The 22,284-nt window shown below is 42.5% G+C and overlaps 1 protein-coding gene across 1 annotated transcript in view; it reads right to left on the reverse strand.

The window, feature by feature from the left end:
• LOC139235162 (mucin-6-like) overlaps positions 1–22,284 on the reverse strand; it is a 305,371-nt gene that overhangs the window by 247,137 nt on the left and 35,950 nt on the right. The window contains exon 3 of the mRNA XM_070866381.1: positions 2,803–2,874. Coding sequence (XP_070722482.1) covers positions 2,808–2,874 — 67 coding nt within the window. The 3' untranslated portion in view covers positions 2,803–2,807. The remainder of the gene's footprint in view (positions 1–2,802; positions 2,875–22,284) is intronic.

Genomic DNA, 22,284 nt, shown 5'->3' on the forward strand with positions numbered 1-22,284 from the left:
TAGTCTGTCCAGCATTATCCCCCTCGTGATAGTGATTGTCTCAAGGTCCCGTGACCAGCAATTTTTGGCATAGTTTTTGTGTCTTCCACTGTGAAGACCGAAGCAAAATAATTGTTTAAGGTCTCAGCCATTTCCACATTTCACATTATTAAATCCCCCTTCTCATCTTCTAAGAGACCAACATTTACTTTAGTCACTCTTTTCCGTTTTATATATCGGTAAAAGCTTTTACTATCTGTTTTTATGTTTTGCGCAAGTTTACTTTCGTAATCTATCTTTCCTTTCTTTATTGCTTTCTTAGTCATTCTTTGCTGTCGTTTAAAATTTTCCCAATCTTCTAGTTTCCCACTAACCTTGCCCACCTTATACGCATTGGTTTTTAATTTGATACTCTCCTTTATTTCCTTGGTTATCCATAGCTGGTTATCCCTTCTCTTACCGCCCTTCTTTTTCACTGGAATATATTTTTGTTGAGCACTGTGAAAGAGCTCCTTAAAAGTCCTCCACTGTTCCTCAATTGTGCCACCATTTAGTCTGTGTCCCCAGTCTACTTTAAAAGAAGTAGGAGAGGAAATTACAGAAGTGTTAGCTGTAACGTATTATCACGTGGTTTGTCAATGTTCCATAGACATCAGGTCCGATCTCCGTTAGATAAATTGCTTTCTTCCGTCCATGAATTACTTTATTTTGAGCTTGAACATTCTCATCTGCATCTTCAATTTCAATAATGTTACTGGCCCTAAAAAATATCTCCATCTGCTCAATGTAAGAACTGAATGGTTCGCGAGCTCGGTCATACATGCCAAGGCTTCCGATGAATTCCGTAGGTGCGGTCATGGTTGTCCCAATCCCATCGAACAGTGACTCAGCATGCTATCTGTGTAACTGTTAGAATCAACACCGCTGTTGCTGTGTATACAGATACATGAAGGGAAGCACAGACGATTGTGCAGGAGAATTAATGGTAAAACATCATAAAAATTTAGATGAAGTGTTGCAAATTCATCTTAAACTTTCCACTCAAAGGTTGAACACTGTATCCTTCCATGATCCTTAAAAATGGCTTTGGGGTTCCATCCTTGTCACCAAAATGTAATATATGTGGGCAGAACAAATGAAGGACAAAGACACGATGAGTTGTTAGTCCATGTGCTTGCTTTATTAGGCCAGAGCGAACTAAGCATGCTTATATCAAACCATGTGAAAATACATAATCTTTCAAAATTCTTGAGCAAGTATGAGAGAATCAGAGAGAATCAGTATGGATTTGGTAAAGGTAAGTCATGTCTGACTAATCACAGGATAGGAGTACACAATTTTTTGATGTGTGCTGGGGGGAGATTTTTTACTCCATAACCTGTAACTATTAGTGGGTGAATTTCCACAGGATTTTTTTCCGTTCGTCTACTGTCACTGGCTGCAGAAATTCTGCACAAACCAAGTAAACAGCATTCACACAATTTTCCCAGGGTTTCTATGGCTCTTCTGCCAAAGTTACAGCAGACAAGCAGGAGAATGCCATCAAAAATTCACCCCCATATAATCTTTTCCAGGCACTCTAATGTCCATTTTGTAAGTGGTATTCCAAAACAGATTCGGAAACCTAGTCCTTAATTTTATCTCGAGCTAGTTTTCAGCGGATATCATAACCGCTAGTTCAGATCCAGAGCAACTTCAGCACCATAACTTTAAACAAATCTTCCTGCACACATACTAGACAAATTATTATCTATATTATATGGGTCTGAGGTTTTCCAATATTTCATCATATTTACAAATACATGTGTCATGCAATCAGTTATATTCAGCAACTCCCCAGGTTATCAAATGTTTCATTATGACTGAAGGAAATACTGTAATGTTAGCACAGAGATAAATTTGCTCAAAGAATATTTTACACAATGCTCTGATAAATCATTGAATTCATTATAATGGCATTTAGCAAAACAGACTGCGAGACAGCAGTTCTCACCTCATATGCCAGAAAATAAATAAATGTAAATGAAAGTGCAGGAAATCTGAAATTAAAAAATCACGATCTAAAGAGACAAAAGACAGGCTAATATTTAAGATATAAACTCTTCATCAGACATGAAGAATAGATCAGGTTAAATTTATACGTCCAACCAACCGAGAAAGATAATATTAACAAGGTTTAAAATTTAATATACACAGTTCAACAAAAATTCTATACACTATCTGCTCCATGTATTGATTTTAATCAGGCTTTTAATTTGGTAAATTTAAGTTTGTGGGGTCCACATACTGAAAACATTATAGCAAAATTTAATTTACAGTAACTGCTCAGGTTTTACTGGGTCAGCTATTACCATTTCCTCAAACCGAAAAAAACTAGACAATGTGATCGAAATTGGTCAAGGTCGCAGCCGTTTTCCAAAAACAACGAATTTCGTAGGGCTATGTCCTGTGGCCCAAGGGCACCTGAACATAGCCTTGGGTCCATGGTCCCCCTCACCTTTGCCCTTGCAGGAAGTTGTTTTGTCTTGTTTTCAATTGATTTGTTTTGCCGTTTAGGTTTATGTTCATTTAGTCTACAGTTGATGCTAGATATATATTTACCTTACATATGCTGAGCAATATGCCTTTTTGTCCTCTACCAAAGTGCTGTTGAACATCCCACGCCCCCATGCTCAGCACTCATGATCAATTAAATAATTCAAATTAGAACTTTACCACCAGGACAGAAAAATAACTGTAGAGAGACAATGACTAATTTCTGCCACATCAATGCCTGATGCACACCAATCTTAAAATTCCCACCCCCTCCACCCATATTCCTACCAATTTTATTTGAACTCCCTCACATCGTCCGCTTCAGTTAATTCCTCTGAACCATTTTTCCATCTGCACTCACTGTCCAAAAGAGAAAGAAAGGGTTTGAATAGCAAAATGAATCATAGGGAGAAAATACAAATGAATTTCTCTATCCTGACACCATTCTGCTTTATCAACAAAATGGAAGACATTTTGAATATCTGTATGAATTTGGATATTTAAAAAATTGTCTTAAAACGATGATGAAACATACCTAAAAATAAATATTTATTATTTGTAGTTTTTAACCTTACAAAAAGGACATATTCAAAAGGTCAATTGAAAATGTACACAAAAAGTTGTTAAAAATCAATCATCACTCTTTGAAAATGTCTAATGTTTAATAAGGTGGCAAGACTCCTCCTATAAGACAATGTATTTGCTTTGGATAAAAAGGATGTTTACAACAAAGCTTTGGTTACAGATACATTCATAAGAACATAAGAAATAGGAGCAGGAGTAGGCCATATGGCCCCTCGAACCTGCTCCGCCATTCAATAAGATCATGACTGATCTGATCATGACTCAGCTCCACTTCCCTGCCCGCTCCCCATAGCCCTTTATCCCCTTATCGTTTAAGAAACTGTCTATTTCAGTCTTAAATTTATTCAATGTCCCCGCTTCCACAGTTCTCTGAGGCAACGAATTCCACAGATTTACAATCCTCAGAGAGAAGAAATTTCTCCTCATCTTTGTTTTAAATGGGCGGCCCCTTATTCTAAGATCATGCCCTCTAGTTCTAGTCTCCCCCATCATTGGAAACATCCTCTCTGCATCCACCTTGTCAAGCTCCCTCATAATCTTATACGTTTCGATAAGATCACCTCTCATTCTTCTGAATTCCAATAAGTGGAGGCCCAACCTACTCAACCTTTCCTCATAAGTCAACCTCTTCATCCCCGGTGTTATGTATGTTAATTGGGTTTTACCTGCCACCGGAGGGCATGACTGTCGGAGTCCTAATGGTCACTGGCAGACACATGCAAGCCGTGTATATAATGTTGGCAGCCATGTTGAATCCTCTCTTCCAGAATAAATAAGAACATAAGAACATAAGAATTAGGAACAGGAGTAGGCCATCTAGCCCCTCGAGCCTGCTCCGCCATTCAATAAGATCATGGCTGATCTGGTCGTGGACTCAGCTCCACTTACCCGCCCTCTCCCCGTAACCCTTAATTCCCTTATTGGTTAAAAATCTATCTATTTTTGACTTGAAAATATTCAATGAGCTGGTCTCAACTGCTTCCTTGGGCAGAGAATTCCACAGATTCACAACCCTCTGGGAGAAGAAATTCCTTCTCAACTCGGTTTTAAATTGGCTCCTCCGTATTTTGAGGCTGTGCCCCCTAGTTCTAGTCTCCCCTACCAATGGAAACAACCTCTCTGCCTCTATCTTGTCTATCCCTTTCATTATTTTAAATGTTTCTATAAGATCCCCCCTCATCCTTCTGAATTCCAACGAGTAAAGACCCAGTCTACTCAATCTATCATCAGAAGGTAACCCCCTCATTTCTGGAATCAGCCTAGTGAATCGTCTCTGTACCCCTTCCAAAGCTAGTATATCCTTCCTTAAGTAAGGTGACCAAAACTGCACGCAGTACTCCAGGTGCGGCCTCACCAATACCTTATACAGTTGCAGCAAGACCTCCCTGCTTTTGTACTCCATCCCTCTCGCAATGAAGGCCAACATTCCATTCGCCTTCCTGATTACCTGCTGCACCTGCAAACTAACCTTTTGGGATTCATGCACAAGGACCCCCAAGTCCCTCACCAAATAAACAGGAGTAAGGTCATGCCTGAACTAGCTCACCGTTCTCAGCCTCGTGGAGTTATTCGATACTTAACACCCGGAATCAACCTCGTGAACCTTCTCTCAACTGCCTCCAAAGCAAGTATATCCTTTCGTAAATATGGAAACCAAAACTGCACGCAGTATTCCAGGTGTGGCCTCACCAATACCTTATATAGCTGTAGCAAGACTTCCCTGCTTTTATACTCTATTCCCTTTGCAATAAAGGCCAAGATACTATTGGCCTTCCTGATCACTTGCTGTACCGATATACTATCCTTTTGAGTTTCATGTACAAACTACAATTATAAATATTTCCCAGAGGATTTAGATACTATCCATGGCAGATATTTGCAGGGCAAAGCAGCAGGAGTATCTTGGAGCAGCTGAAAGACAGCCATGTGGCAAAAGAGGAGTTCAGAAAACCTGCTTGTTGTATGTTGTACTATTGCCCTCTCCTGATGACTAACAGTTTCAGTCCTGGTTTATTTTTTGGCGTATCATTTTATAAATAAGTAAAAACACTTGTTGTATTTTATACTAATGAATGCTGGAAGTCTTGCACGCTACTCCTTATCACACCATCATTCTTCATAATTATAGTCAACTTATCTTAAGCTTAATGCTGCAATACAGATTAGAGTAAAAGTAATGATTAAGAGTGCTTGCTGCTATGCTTTGTAGATCAATAAATTCTATTTACCCAACAGTTAATATTGTCACTGTAAATTCTCGGATTTCATTAGTGGTATTTCCACATTGGGAGTTTAATATAACATTGTTAATCTAGTAATCAGCAAGCAAAGGCAGCTTCTCAGTGTTTTAGCTTATACTCGGCTTTTCTCCTGGCGAACTGTTGATGTGAGATATTGAATCATCAGAATTAACTTCCTTCCCTTTAAATTATTCACCATTTATATAAAGCACCACGAAAATAAAGGGCCCGAAATTGGTCGACATACCGCCCCCTACTGCCTGCGTACCCCTGGCAAACCGCCCAAAAATGCGATTTTGGTCAAAAAACACCTACATACCGCCGTCATACCGCTTGGCGGAATACTCATCGTTGACATATCGGCGAGCAGTATGCACACTGTCCGCTGTGCAGGACCGTCCACATACCGCCCAAAAAGTCCAATTTTAATCGCATACCGCCAACATACCACCAGAGCTGCATACCATCCTGGAAAAGGTGGTTTTACGCGGTTAAGTGGGCGGGAATGAGCGGAGTGCAAATCAGGAACTGTCAGCAAAAGCAGCTCTGTATTTCTGAGGTGAACAGTGATTTTACAGTGCAATTTAGATTGGAAAAGGTATTTTTATTGTTACTGAGTAACTTATTAAGATAGAAGGCATATTAGTTATATTTTTTTCATCGAGAAATACTGTGCAGATTTTAAAATGGGGGCTGTATTATCTCAGCCTGTGTTGTTGACAACCTGTCTAATGGAGGAACCAGATGTGAGAAAGCTTACTGAGCAGAGTTACAAGGGTAATGGAGGAGATCGCAGGCTGATGATGATGATGAGGGGGAGGCCTTACCCGCAAAGGATTTTCAGGGAGAAGCGTTCATACTTGCTCCTGACCGTTTGACAGTCTGTTCGAAGGCTGCGCTTCTGAAAAGGGGTCATCACTGAGATTTGCCAGCTCATTAAGGCAGACCTGCAGCCTAGTACAACCAACATTACTGCACTCTCTGTCGCAATGAAGGTGACTGCGGCACTTTCCTTTTATGCATGTGGCTCTTTTCAGGAATCAGCTGGGGACATATGCTCTGTTTCTCAGTACACTACTTATCACTGCATTCGACAGGTAATCGAAGCACTGTATGCACGCCGGATGGAATTTATAAACTTCCCAATAACCAGGGAGGCGCAGAGAGACAGGGCTTTGGGATTTTCATGCATTGTCGACTTCCCCAGGTGCAGTATGCTACTGACTGCACCCATATTGCCCTGCGAGCAGCACAACAAGAGGTAGAGGTGTACCAAAACTATAAGGGATTTTACTCCCTCAACATGCAGCTCGTATGTGACCATAATGGCAGTGAATGCCAACTTTCCGGGGAGCATCCATGATGCGCACATCTTGCGTGAGAACAGTGTGTATGACCTGTTCAAGTCTGAGCCACAAGGTAAATGCTGGATGCTGGGGACAAAGGGTACAGCCTCACCACCTGGCTCTTGACCCCCCGCCCCCCCCCGCGGAACTCTCACACAGAATCCAAGCAACGATACAATAAAAGCCATATAGCCACATGTAACATAATTGAAAAGACAATTGGAGTACTGAAGCAGCGCTTTTGATGCTTGGACCACTCGGGAGGCAGGCTGCAATACCATCCTGAGCAGGTTGCTCAGTTCACAGCGGTGTGCTGCATGTTGCATAATTTAGTAATCATGCGGGGACAGGAATTGCCACGGGGACTGCGGGACCACCTGAGGACAGAGAGTGCAGGAGACGGAGGAGGAAGAGGACAATGAGGGGCAGGAGGATGACGAGGAGCTTGCAGCTGAACCCATGGCACCACCACCCCCCACCCTCGCGGGGCGTATGCCACTGCAAAACTATTACATCAGCAGCTCATAAATGAACGCTTGCTTGAATGTGAAGAGTTGCGTTTAGGGACCCTGATGACTGTTATCCCAAATGTTTGACACTGTACAAGAGTGCTTAAATTCAATTCAAAAGTGTATGTAAAAATGTAAAAAATATACAACAATTTTAAAATTTTGTAAAACTTATTTATAAAACAACTGTAACAACATTAATAACTTTAATAACTTTAAGAAAACTTTAACATAACATTTACAACTTTAATAAACTTTTACAAATCAAACTTCAATTACAACAAAAAGACCCTTTACTTTCCTCGGCCATGACCTCTGCCCCGTCCACGCGCTACATCACCCTTGGGACTATTCCCCTTTTACTCCTGCCCTTCCCTTTCCCAGTGCCCCTGGGCATGGACCTCCCTGTGTTGATACCAAGCCAGCGTGCAGCATCGCACTCCAAGTGCCATTGCTGTCATTGGGGGTCAGGCATTGCAGGCGCAATAAATGGGGCCTCAGGAGAAGCTCGCGATGTGGAAGGTGAGGCTTCAGGACTGAAAGATGATGTCAGCTCCCCACCCTCAGGTGCTGTCGACCTGACTATTATGGCATGGGGGGGATTCCGCACCATGTCCCGATCCCGTCGACTGCCGCATGGCTTCAACGGCGTCGGTGGTTCGCTCCATCGCAGCGATCATACGCAACTTTTCTTCCGACTGCCACGCTGATAGAGCTGTGATATTTGTGGCTATTATAGTCACAGCCTTGAGCAGCTCTCGACCGATGTCGATGCTGGCCTGTGACAGACGCACCATGTCCTGGTACACGCCTACAGCAACCGACCTTTCCTGCACCAACCTTCGTCACTGCGCACGACTTGGTTCGGCAGAATCAGAGGAGCCATGGGGGAATCCCCTGAATACAGACTCCGTGGTGGAGGATGTTCCAACTGTCCCACATGGAGCTGGTGTATCCTCCTCCGTCTTCACCTCCACCTCCACTGGCAGGCACCCTCAACCTCCCCTCCTTCTCAATGTTCCTGCGCTTTGATTTCTTTTTTAACATTGTCATAATCTTTCTATTTGTATTATTTTTGCTTTGTTAAATATCTCTTCTTAGTCTTCAAACTGAAGTATTATTAGTCGTTAGGAATATATTTGCACTGTGCTATGTATTTTGCAAGTAACTGGTTGTCGACTAGCTTGTTGCTCCTTCACACTCTCTCTTCTTCAACTTATTGCGCATGCGTGGGTGACACCTGATCCCCAAAATTGCTTGTGTAAAAAAAAGGGGAAAAAAAATTCGCACATGCGCAGTTCAGTGCCACAGCGCCCATCGAACCGAAAGTCGATCTGTTCCAACTACTAGGATATGTACCACCCGATGCAGACCGCTGACATACTGCCGACATACCCATGAAAACAGTTTGACTAATTTTGTCCTCTTTGGTTTCGGCGGTATGAAACGATGCACTGCCGGCATACCGCCGAGAAATGGGCAGACCTTACACATCGACCAATTTCGGCCCTAAAATGTTTATTCAGTGTATTTTTCTCATGATACACAAATTGTGCTCAGTCGTCATTCACTATTGAAAATCATGTAGAACAAGCATAATGAAAATGCACTCTGCAACATTAGTAATGAATGTATTTATTTTTGTTTCAAATTCCGTTGTCCACTATTTGAACAATGATATTAATCGCTTCATTTTCGCTTAAAAGTTTCAATTAGGTTCAGTCCTGATGGACTGCCATTAAATACTCAGTAGGCTGGTGTATCAACCCAAAAGAGTTTAATAACCACTGAATCAGAGTATTGTTCAAATTTGTCAAAAATGACAATTAGCTTGAAGTATAAACCTTTTAATGCAATTTTGTACCTTCTGAGCCATGCTTTTTTTTCTAAGCCTATCCCTTTCTCTAATAAAAAGGTACTGACTTATACTGGTATGGGTCCCAAAGGACAAAAGCCCCACCGAAGACTCACCCAAGTGCCCATTCTTTATTTGCAGATTGAATGTTGGCAGGCTGTTTGACCTCAGAGAGCGTCAGAGCCAAGCCTAAATCTGTTCTCACCCAAGGATCACAAATGTGCACTTTCCAGCAAGGGTCGCTGGATGGTAAACAAGAGCAATAACCCAAGCTGATTTTCTCTCGCTGTGCCAGAGGCTTTGTCAAATTGTCATTCCCCATGCTGCTTCCCTGGTAAATATCAATTAGTTAAGCATAGAGTAAGAATCAAACCTGGGGTCTTTTGATCTGTATCGATTGGGTGTCTGCAATTTCAGCAATTAAATCCATTTTAACTAACTTTTACTCACATCATTTTACAATTGCAGTCAGAGAGATTTGCTTCCATAAAAAAGTGCCTTTCTTGTCCTCAGGACAACCAAGTAATTACTTTTAAAGGGTAGCCATTGTTGTTTTGTTTGGCAAACACGGCGGCTGATTTGCAAGCAACATGGTCGCACAAACAACATTCAGATGTACAGCCAATTAATCTGTTTTGGTGGTGTTGTTTAAGGGATGATTGCTGGCCAGGACACCAGGACAACTCACTGCTCTTCTTTGAAAAAGTGCTGTGGGTTACATCCACCTAGATTTTTTTTTAAATACGTCCTCAGGTCATGGAGTATGGCTTGAAAGTATAACCTTCCAACTCAAAGAATGCTATAAGAACACAAGAACATAGGAACAGGAGTAGGCCATCTCGCCCCTCGAGCCTGCTCCGCCATTCAATAAGATCATGGCTGATCTGGCCGTGGATTCAGCTCCACTTACCTGCCCACTCCCCATAACCCTTAATTCCCTTATTGGTTAAAAATCTATCTATCTGTGATTTGAATACATTCAATGAGCTAGCCTCAACTGCTTCCTTGGGCAGAGAATTCCACAGATTCACAACCCTCTGGGAGAAGAAATTCCTTCTCAACTCGGTTTTAAATTGGCTCCCCCGTATTTTGAGGCTGTACCCTCTAGTTCTTGTCTCCCCGACCAGTGGAAACAACCTCTCTGCCTCTATCTTGTCTATCCCTTTCATTATTTTAAATGTTTCGATAAGATCACCCCCCATTCTTCTGAACTCCAACGAGTAAAGACCCAGTCTACTCAATCTATCATCATAAGGTAACCCCCTCATCTCCGGAATCAGCCTAGTGAATCTTCTCTGTACCCCCTCCAAAGTTAGTATATCCTTCCTTAAGTAAGGTGACCAAAACTGCACGCAGTACTCCAGGTGCGGCCTCACCAATACCCTGTACAGTTGCAGCAGGACCTCCCTGCTTTTGTACTCCATCCCTCTCGCAATGAAGGCCAACATTCCATTCGCCTTCCTGATTATCTGCTGCACCTGCAAACTAACTTTTTGGGATTCATGCACAAGGACCCCCAGGTCCCTCTGCACCGCAGCATGTTGTAATTTCTCCCCATTCAAATAATATTCCCTTTCACTGTTTTTTTTTCCAAGGTGGATGACCTCACATTTTCCAACATTGTATTCCATCTGCCAAACCTTAGCCCATTCGCTTAACCTATCTAAATCTCTTTGCAGCCTCTCTGTGTCCTCTACACAACCCGCTTTCCCACTAATCTTTGTGTCATCTGCAAATTTTGTTACACTACACTCTGTCCCCTCTTCCAGGTCATCTATGTATATTGTAAACAGTTGTGGTCCCAGCACCGATCCCTGTGGCACACCACTAACCACCGATTGCCAACCCAAAAAGGACCCATTTATCCCGACTCTCTGCTTTCTGTTCGCCAGCCAATTCTCGATCCATGCTAATACATTTCCTCTGACTCCGTGTACCTTTATCTTCTGCAGTAACCTTTTGTGTGGCACCTTATCGAATGCCTTTTGGAAATCCAAATCCACCACATCCATCGGTACACCTCTATCCACCATGCTCATTATATCCTCAAAGAATTCCAGTAAATTAGTTAAACATGATTTCCCCTTCATGAATCCATGTTGCGTCTGCTTGATTGCACTATTCCTATTAAGATGTCTCGCTATTTCTTCCTTAATGATAGCTTCAAGCATTTTCCCCACTACAGATGTTAAACTAACCGGCCTATAGTTACCTGCCTTTTATCTGCCCCCCTTTTTAAACAGAGGCGTTACATTAGCTGCTTTTCCAATCCGATGGTACCTCCCCAGAGTCCAGAGAATTTTAGTAGATTATAACGAATGCATCTGCTATAACTTCCGCCATCTCTTTTAATACCCTGGGATGCATTCCCGATGGTTTAAGGCCTATGAAGTGCTACACCCTCTTCCTCCCCCTCCCCCCCCTCCCTATCATCCATCCCCGCACCCCCCACCCCCACCCCTCCATGCGCTGGATGTAGTTCTTAGGAACTGTAATTTGGTGGGAAGACTTGCATATTCCTATGACCCTGAGAGCTAACATGGCAGGGCTATAACTTCTGGTAGGCTACCTTTGGCACACAAATCAAAAAGTAGGACGCAGACTAAAGGTCCTTCTGGTAGACATTGTGAGTCAGGCAACTGACCTATACAAATGCCTTTTGTTATGGAAACAATCCAGAAACAAAATGAAGCTGTTACAGATTATAATAAATGGAGGAAAATTGTTGAATTATTGAATTTAAATTCACCTTTGTTAATTTCACTACAGCTTCTCAAAAAGAATGAGAACCGTTATGTTCATAATAAAGTAATGTAACTGAGTACTGTAGACGTGAGTAAGTGTGACCTTAGCTCCTTTATTCTAACTCCAGAGTGTTGGTACAGCATGGGAGGCCTGCTTATATACAGTGCTCCCAGATATGCCCTCTGGTGGTGGTATAATACTGGTTACATTAGAACATAAGAATTAGGAACAGGAGTAGGCTATCTAGCCCCTCGAGCCTGCTCCGCCATTCAACAAGATCATAGCTGATCTGGCCGTGGACTCAGCTCCACTTACCCGCTCGCTCCCCATAACCCTTAATTCCCTTATTGGTTAAAAATCTATCTATCTGTGATGTGAATACATTCAATGAGCTACCTCAACTGCATCCTTGGGCAGAGAATTCCACAGATTCACAACCCTCTGGGAGAAGAAATTCCTTCTCAACTCGGTTTTAAATTGGCTCTCCCGTATTTTGAGGATGTCCCGCTATTTCTTCCTTAATGATAGTTTCAAGCATTTTCCCCACTACAGATGTTAAACTAACTGGCCTATAGTTACCTGCCTTTTGTCTGCCCCCTTTTTTAAACAGAGGCGTTACATTAGCTGCTTTCCAATCCGCTGGTACCTCCCCAGAGTCCAGAGAATTTTGGTAGATTATAACAAATGCATCTGCTATAACTTCTGCCATCTCTTTTAATACCCTGGGATGCATTTCATCAGGACCAGGGGACTTGTCTACCTTGAGTCCCATTAGCCTGTCCAGCACTACCCCCCCTAGTGATAGTGATTGTCTCAAGGTCCTCCCTTCCTACATTCCCGTGACCAGCAATTTGTGGCATGGTTTTTGTGTCTTCCACTGTGAAGACCGAAGCAAAATAATTGGTTAAGGTCTCAGCCATTTCCACATTTCCCATTATTAAATCCCCCTTCTCATCTTCTAAGGGACCAACATTTACTTTAGTCACTCTTTTCCGTTTTATATATCGGTAAAAGCTTTTACTATCTGTTTTTATGTTTTGCGCAAGTTTACTTTCGTAATCTATCTTTCCTTTCTTTATTGCTTTCTTAGTCATTCTTTGCTGTCGTTTAAAATTTTCCCAATCTTCTAGTTTCCCATTAACCTTGCCCACCTTATACGCATTGGTTTTTAATTTGATACTCTCCTTTATTTCCTTGGTTATCCATGGCTGGTTATCCCTTCTCTTACCGCCCTTCTTTTTCACTGGAATATTTTTTGTTGAGCAATATAAAAGAGCTCCTTAAAAGTCCTCCATTGTTCCTCAATTGTGCCACCGTTTAGTCTGTGTTCCCAGTCTACTTTAGCCAACTCTGCCCTCATCCCACTGTAGTCCCCTTTGTTTAAGCATAATATGCTCGTTTGAGACACTACTTCCTCACCCTCAATCTGTATTACAAATTCAACCATACTGTGATCACTCATTCCGAGAGGATCTTTTACTAGGAGATCATTTATTATTCCTGTCTCATTACACAGGACCAGATCTAAGATAGCTTGCTCCCTTGTAGGTTCTGAAACATACTGTTCTAAGAAACAATTCCATCTGCATTCTATGAATTCCTCCTCAAGGTTACCCCATGTGATTTGATTTGACCAATTGATATGTAGGTTAAAATCCCCCATGATTACTGCCGTTCCTTTTTCACATGCCTCCATTATTCCCTTGATTATTGTCCGCCCCACCGTGAAGTTATTATTTGGGGCCTATAAACTACGCCCACCAGTGACTTTTTCCCCTTACTATCTCTAATCTCCACCCACAATGATTCAACATTTTGTTCATTAGAGCCAATATCGTCTCTCACAACTGCCCTGATATCATCCTTTATTAACAGAGCTACCCCACCTCCTTTCCCTTCTTGTCTATCTTTCCGAATTGTCAGATACCCCTGTTACATAACAAGAACCATCTTCTCATTTGGTGTTAGCTGCTTAATATCCTGATTCTTTTGTGGTTGTGCTCAGCCTTGGATTATAAGCAGAAAACAGTAAAGAATGTGATAGAAAATGCCAGAGTGCCTCAAACAACACTCTTGTGCACAGACTGCCTTCATCTTGGGGCCAAGACTTTGCAAATAACTTGGCATGGTGTTTCTGCGAACAGTACTCTCTGCAAATAGTATTACTGTGCTGCATGCAATTATGCCCTTCACTTTCTGTTGTGTGCAAGAGTGTAGTGAGAGGGTTAAATATTTTCTGCCAACTCTTTCCCTGAAGATTTCCATTGGGGCCATGCCTTCCATGGATGAAAAGCAAACATGCATACAACAGCCTTGGCACATTACTGGATACTGCAAATTTTCTTCTTCGTTTGCTCCCATATATGACAGAAAAGGGAGACTGCATTCATTCTCTTGACCATCTTCCTCCTCCTTCTTCTTCTTCTTAGGCAGTCTCTCAGAACCAAGGATGACTTACTTCGACACTAAAAATGAGTTCTCAGGTGATGAGTCCAATGCGGGACCTACAGTCTCTGTCACAGGTGGGGCAGACAGTGGTTGAAGGGGCGGGTGGGTGAGGTGTTTGGGTTGTCGTGCGCTCCTTCCGCTTGGCTTCCGCTTGCTCCCAGCGAAGAGACTCGAGGTGTTTGGCACCTTTTCCTCCACTTTGAGTGGTCTTGGGCCAGGGATTCCCAGGTGTCAGTTGCATTGTTTCAAGGAGGCTTTGAGGGTGTCTTGAAACATTTCCTCTGCCCACCTGGAGCTCTCTTGCCGTGTCGGAGCTCTTCCTCCATGCAGTTTCGGGCTCCATTTTTACAAAATGGTAGCATTCTGCTCCAAAAAGAGTCACTCTTTTATTGCATCTCCTGCAATAATACTTCCTAAGCGACAATTTTTCCCACATTTGCGTTAGGAGTTATGGTTTACTGGCCAGCACAAAAGGTGAACTTCCTTTTAATTGTCAGCAGCAGCCCTTGAAAAATTGCAACCTAGCTGAATACCGGGATGTTGGCCTGACTCTTTGTGTACGTATTCCATGCACAGGGACTATTCAAAGTGAGGGGAGGGTTTGCCTTGCACATCAGCCTACTAACAGGACAGTCAATTTTGCTGAATTCAATATTCCTGAGCTGAGAGTACTTGATTTTTACCCCAGGTGAAATATATGGGCATATAACCCATTCAGAGCACTTGTATCTTTTCCAAAAACAAGTAAATTGAGAGTGCAGATGGAAAAAAAGCCAAAGATACAAGAATAATAGAAAATATAATTTAAAACAAATAGGTTATAGGTTAAAATAAACAATAAAAGTGTAGCCTTATGAATAAAATAGAATTTAATAAAACAATTGCCTCTCCTTGGTTTCTGTGACAAGAGGCCACCAACTTGCTACAAAGTAAATGACCTGGGGCTAAAATTTCCATAAAACCCACCTCTGCCGGATTGCCGCCCAAAAGATCGTTAAGATTTCTTAAATTAACGCCAGCGAAAAATTGCACAAAAAAAGGAAAAAATAGCGCCTGGCAAAAAAATGGATCTTACACGCAGAATCCAATGCAATGTAAGGGAAAAGGAAGGGAACAGTTCTGTCAAAATAGATACAAAGAGGGAAAAAGTAATGGAAAAACAGGAAGAAACAGAGATAGAGAGACGGAGAGATTTAGGCAGGGAATCCCAGAGCTTCTTCAGTTTTAATTTTTGGACTAGGCTGCCCCCTAGTGCAATGAATAATGTTTTGTTTGAAGCACTCAAACCCATTTTGGCATGTTCCCAAGTGAGCAGAGTAGAAGGACATAAAGCTGATGCTTAACTGAGACATGAAAATTATTAATATGGGTCCTGAAGATAGATTTAAATATTGGTAATTGAATGGGTTAACAGGCCTTTTCTCACTTATCTAAGATACTAAGGGCTGAATTTGCGCCACCATTCAGCACTGTTTTTTTGGCCTACGCTGTTTTTTTTGGAGCAGACAAAAATCTGCAAGTTTCGCCAAAGTTTCTGTGCCATCCTAAACTACTTACACCCGATTTTTTTGACGTCACTGTAGATGACGGCTGCACCATTTCTGGCCTTGTAAGCGAATTTGGCCAAGTAGGATTTTTTCAAAAACGGCGCAGAGAAGACGCCATTGTCTTAGCAGAGCTTAAGACACGGCACCAGGGGCAGGGGGGGCTTTTCGACCTGGGATAGGAGCAGCACCGGCACCTGGGGCAGGGGGCCTTTCACAAGAACACAAGAAATAGGAGCAGGAGTAGGCCATTTGACCCCTTGAGCCTCCTCCGCCATTTAATAAGATCATGGCTGATCTGATCATGGACTCAGTTCCACATTCCTGCACGCAACCCATAATCCTTTATTCCCTTATCCCTCAAAAATCTATCTCTGCCTTAAATATATTCAAGGACCCAGCCTTCACAGTTCTCTGGGGCAGAGAATTCCATAGATTTACAACCCTCTGAGAGATCTCCTCATCTCAGTTTTAAATGGGCAGCCCCTTATTCTGAGACAATGCCCCTAGTTTTAGTTTCCCCTATGAGTGGAAATATCCTCTCTGCATCCAACTTGTCGAACCCCCTCATTATCTAATATGTTTCGATAATATCATCTCTCATTCTTCTGAACTCCAATGAGTATAGTCCCAACCTACTCAACCTATCTTCATAAGTCAACCCCCTCATCTCCAGAATCAACCTAGTGAACCTTCTCTGAACTGCCTTCAATGCAAGTATATCCTTCTTCAAACATGGCCCGGGATAGCACTGGCACCGGCTGCTGGGGCGGGGGCCTTTCGGCCCGGGGTAGCAGCGGCAGGGGGCAGGGGGGCCATTCGGGTCGGGATAACAGTGGTGGGGCCATTCGCCCGGGATAGCAGCAGCACCGGGGCGGGGTGCCATCAAGCCCGGGATAGCAACGGCACCGGGGTTGGGGGGGGGGGGTGTCATTTGGCCTGGGATAGCAGCGGCACCGGAGCTCTACAAAAAAGCGGTAACCTAATGTGCGATTGTGTGTGGAATTACTTTTATTTTATTAGGCCTGTTTCATCTAAAATTAAACAAATATTGCAGAGTATGGTAGTTTGTCACTACAATCTTCCAATAAACAGAAGTGAAGTGATCTTGGCAATGATAATATGTACCTACATCTACATGCATGTTTCACTTTGCCGTCTCAGCCCTTCAGTGCATCCCTCATTACCCTGGCAACCAGTTTTTTGGCACAGACCTTAAGCTCCACCCACAGAGCTTAACGGTAATCTGCGCCGCTCCAAAATGAAAAGTTATGCCAGCGAAACTTGGAATTTTTTTTGATGCAGTCGGCCACTAAAAAATCGGCCGTACCTCCACGACTGCGCCAAAAATCAGCCATGTGGAAAATTGACCCCTAATTTTCCATTCATCCATTTTGAGGAAATATTTTCGATTATATAAAAATATTGCTTTCATTACTTGGATTCAGTTGAACTCATACTACAAATTACATAATCAATTGTCTCCTCAGCCAAGCACATACACCAAATGTCTGAACCTACGGTTCCTCTTGTACTGAGCAGGATTACTATTGCAACAACACATCATCAGTAGGGTAAAACTAACCTGTCTCACGACGGTCTAAACCCAGCTAACCGCTAAAATTTAATTAGGACAAGAGGTTAATTTTTTGTGTTCATCACTGACACAGGTGTGATTTTCAAAATGATTTGTATCCCTGTAATTGATCTAAAATATTAATGAGTTGCCTCAAGTGAACTACATTAATTAACATAGGATATATTACACGTATGCAACTCAGTGATCCATGGGGTGTGATTAAATCTACTACCTTTCATTTATGATACGAAGAGAGTGTATCTATTTCTGTTTAGAAAACGAATTTGCTTTTTGGCACCAGAAGTCCAAAATTGTTATATGTTCATTCCTGACAAATAGGCTTTCTGTCATGTATGTGGACCATGTATTCTAACTGTATAGTCATATAAGGTGTGCCACCAGAGGGCACTGCGGTGGGAGATCTGAGGGTCACTTGCATCGGTGTGCAGGGCCCAGTATAAAAGGCTGCCAACCATGCTTGTGCCTCACTCTGGAGTTACAATAAATGGGACTAAGGTCACAACAGCTCAAGTACAATACTAGACCTCGTGGAGTCATTCATAAGAGTATTAAAGACATAACACTTTCTACTTTGGGAAGGCATTAAATCATAGAATCCTACAGCACAGAAGGAGGCCATTCAACCCATCGTGCCTGTGCCGGCTCTTTGAAAGAGCTATTCATTTAGTCCCACTTCCCGGCTCTTTCCCCATAGCACAGAAATGTTTTCTTTTCAAGTATATATCCAATTCCCTTTTGAAAGTTACTACTGAATCTGCTTCCTCCGCCCTTTCAGGCAGTGCATTCCAGATCACAATAATTCGCTGCGTAAAAAGATTTCTCATCTCCCCCTGGTTCTTTTGCCAATTATCTTAGATCTGTGTCCTCTGGTTATCGACCTTCCTGCCAGTGGGAACAGTTTCTCTCTATCTAATCTATCAAACCCCTTCATGATTTTGAAAATCCCCATTAAACCCCCCCTTAACATTCTCTAAGGAAAACAATCCCAGCTTCTCCAGTTACTCCACAGAGCTGAAGTCCCTCATCCCTGGTACTAAAGTGTGATGTCCAGAATTGGATACAATTCTCCAACTCAGACTTAAACAGTGTTTTATAAATGTTTAGCTTAACTACCTTGCTTTTGTACTCTATGTCTCTATTTATAAAGCCAAGGATCCTGTAAGCTCATTTTATACAGCTTTTTCACTTGTCCTGCCCCTTCAAAGATTTGTGTAAATGAATATCCAGGTCTCTATTCCTGTACCCCCTTAAAAATTATACTATTTACTTTATATTGCCTTTCTTCATTCTTCCTTTTTAAATGCATCACTTCTCTGCATTAAATTTTTTCTGCCATATGTCTTCCTATTTCATCGGTCTTCCTATAAAAACATAAGAACGTAAGGGGGCCAAAATTGCCCCTTTTTTAAGAACAGTTACCAGTGGCGGGGTAGAAATGAGTTTCCGCCCAGTTAGGGCGGACTCTCCCACGATCGGGACATTGCACTCTTGATTTTTTGAAGCGGATATATCCACCCCACTCCTGTGCTCATGGCGGTAATGACTTCATTAAAGCGCACACCGCCTGGTCCCCACCTCGGAAGCGACATTGCCCTCAAATAGTCGAGCGACTGCTTGTCGGTGCCCCCAACAACTTCACGTGGCAGAAAGCTGCCAGTGACTGGGGGGTGGGTCTGCCCTTAAAGGGGAGGGCGCACCACCGCGGCCGCCATTTTATTTTAATTGTAGGCCAACTCTGCAGTCGGCCCGACAACGGTGGCCACAGGTTCAGCCGGGCCACCAATAAGCAGCCCGGCACCCCCTCTTGGTGGCCCTTCCCTTTAAGTGAAGGGACGGGATGTTGCGAAGCATCAGTGTGGTGCAGCACATTCGCATCGCGCTGACCGCATCATCGTCACATTGACTTGCTCAGTGTGGCGCTGACACCGCCCGCCTTCCGCCCCCCCACAGACTCGCTTCCGCCCCTCTGCCGCCCCAATGATTTTTGAGAAGAAAAGGCGGCAATTTCCCTCTATTCCCCACCCTATCGATTGGGGCGATAATTCACCAGATAATTTTAATTATCCGCCCCAAATGGAATAAAGGGCAATTTCGGCCCCAAGATGTCCTCCTGCAGTCTGCTTTTATTGTCCTCTGTGACATCTGCAGAACTCAGAAATAATGCCTCCTGTGCTCAAGTCCAGGTCATTAACATATATCAAAAAGAGCAGTGGTCCTTATACCGACCCTTGGGGGACATCGCTGAATACTCCAATCTGAAAAACAACTGTTCATCACAACTCTCTGCTTTCTGTAAGAGCCAATTTTATATCCACACCGCCACTGCGCCTTTAATCCCATGGGCTTCAATTTTACTAACCAGTTTATTATGTGGCACTTTATCAAACACCTTTTGAAAGTCCATATACATAAATTCAACTGCCAAATCTTCACAACCTCTCAGTTATTTCATTGAAGAACTCAATCAAATTTGTCAGACATGATTTGCCTTTAACAAATCCGTGTTGGCTGCCATTTATTAACCTTGTATTCTTTATATAACATTATATTCTTCATTTGCTGAGAGAAAATCCAAAAGGATTGGGCAGTAAATTTTCTTATATGATGTCTGCTACTCTGTTACACAAAATCTCTGCTCTGAACATTTGAGGCCAATAATTTGATGGTCAGATAATTATTGCACAGCTTCTACTTGAATTGCTCCTCGAAATGATTTCCTTGGATGATTTTGTCCTCAGTTATGTTCCATTGATACAAAGTGGAGAAGGGGTGGGTCTTACAAAGAGCAAGTCATGGCACACTAGGGCTAGAAATTGGTCTTTTGGCGATAGCAGTATTTTTTCGGCATTTTTCGCCAAAAATACTGCTATTTTTTAAAGGCATAAAATTGGCAAAGAAATGCGCCCGACGTAAAAATTTGTGTTGCACGAGGATTCGCTGTTTCCACCGCGGTCCTTGCCAACTTTAGTCCGAGGCCGATTACCGCTAAAAAGACAGGCCCCGAGAGGGGGGAAAGTACACACAAAAAAATTGCAAAAAATAAAAGTATTACAAAACATTCACAAGACACCTAGCGAATTGCTGCAAAAGAATTAAAATATAAAAACTTTAGCTTACCTTTTTTGCAGGTCTTCATACCTACCCGCTGTTTCTGGGGCTGTAACGCAGGCTTTTCTTGGCTTTTTTTTTCACCCAGAATACGGGTGCGCTGAACGGCCAATTTAAAGCGTATTGCTTTTTTTCATCTTGCACGATGGCGGTCAGCTTTTCAGTGGTATTTCAAAACCGCCGCCGCACAACTTAGGTGAAGACCTTTTTCCGTCAAAAAAGGCAAGATATCGCCAAAAAAACAGGCGCAAATTCTAGTCCATATATGAATGGGCAGTCTTGTCACAAATAATTCTAGGACTTGTGTACACACAGCTGCGTGCTGGGAGCTGGAGTCTGCCACTCTGTTGATCTCGTTAACTGACAGTGATAACTCTAAAAGCTGCAGGAAGTCAAGCCTCAGACTGCTCAGAATCACAGGTCTCAAACAGAACTTTGGTAGAGCTATTTTAAATAGAGATAATGCTATTCGATAGGATTTTTGTAAATTTCAAATTTTTAATGCTTTATTGTCTCAAACCTTCAAAGTTTGAGACTATATAGTCCATGTCCTGCCTCAGTTACCATATCCTCTTCCTATTTCCCCAACACCCCGGCTCTTCCCTCATCTTGAACCCCATATTACTCTGTAGTTTCTTTCCAATCTCCTCCAGCTCATCTCCTCTGATACTTACCATCTCCTCTCTGAATCTTCTCCAAATCCAACTTCAATCTGCTCAACTACATTTCCCTTGATTCAGTGCTCGCTGTGATGACTCTCTTTGCACATGCACCATTGCCCTTTAAAAGTGCCATTATCACCCCTTCCTCAAAAATCCTACCCAACACCTCTGTCCTCTCCATTGTGGCACCATAAATAATCGACCTTTCCTGTCTATGGTCCTTGAATGAAGTGTCATTTATTTATTTATTTTTTAATTTTTCGTTGCCAATCTTTCCAATTCTTTGTCAAATCACAAACGCCAGAGGTCACCTTGCACACATCAAGGATCACTCTGCGCCAATGCTCTTAGCCAAAAAGCCGAGAGCCACTGCACCGTTCCTGGAAGTACTGCAATACCAGGTTCGTGCCATGGAGGTGGATGGGTCAAGCCACCCCACTGAAGTGTAATTATCCAGCTGTATGCTCACCTCTCTCACAATTTCCTGTTTGAATTTCTTCAGCACAACATCCATTCTGGTCACAGTAATTAGACTGCCCTGTTAAGTCTCCAATTACATCCTTTGTGACTGTGAGTGACTGTGCCCTCGTATCCTTCGTGACCTCCTGCATTGCTCCTAAAAGGGATTTCCCTTTCATTTAGTCCTGTCAGTGCTTCTCTATCATTTGAAAGGGATTGAAGGTGGAAGAGCAAGGCTTACTAACAGTAACTCCAGATGCATCCTGTGATTTAGAAGTTGTAGCCACAGTTCTATGCTGAGAACTATAGACTTCTACCATTTATTCTCTTCAACTGAATCTGGTCAGAGAAACTGCACAGCTAATGTCTGCTGAATTTGAGGCTCAGGCTTATCACATAGGGATTGTATATGTAAATTTAGTAATTTTCATGTATTTTAATAATATGCTAAAAACCTTATTTTCAGTATTGAATGCTCAGCTTATTGCAGAACTCAATATGGAAAGTAAATTCAGGTGGGGTGTAAAACAGCTGGCTGATCCAATCATCTCAGTTTGCCCTGAGGTGGTTAGGTTAAAATTATCCTATAGTTTCTTGAAATTCAGGAGTGGTGGTTTTCATTCCTGGTTACTATTTGCTGATTGGTATATTTTGTATCTGTACAGTTGT

This window comes from Pristiophorus japonicus, chromosome 22 (genome assembly GCF_044704955.1).
Source record: "Pristiophorus japonicus isolate sPriJap1 chromosome 22, sPriJap1.hap1, whole genome shotgun sequence".
NCBI classification, from domain to species: Eukaryota; Metazoa; Chordata; class Chondrichthyes; family Pristiophoridae; genus Pristiophorus; species Pristiophorus japonicus.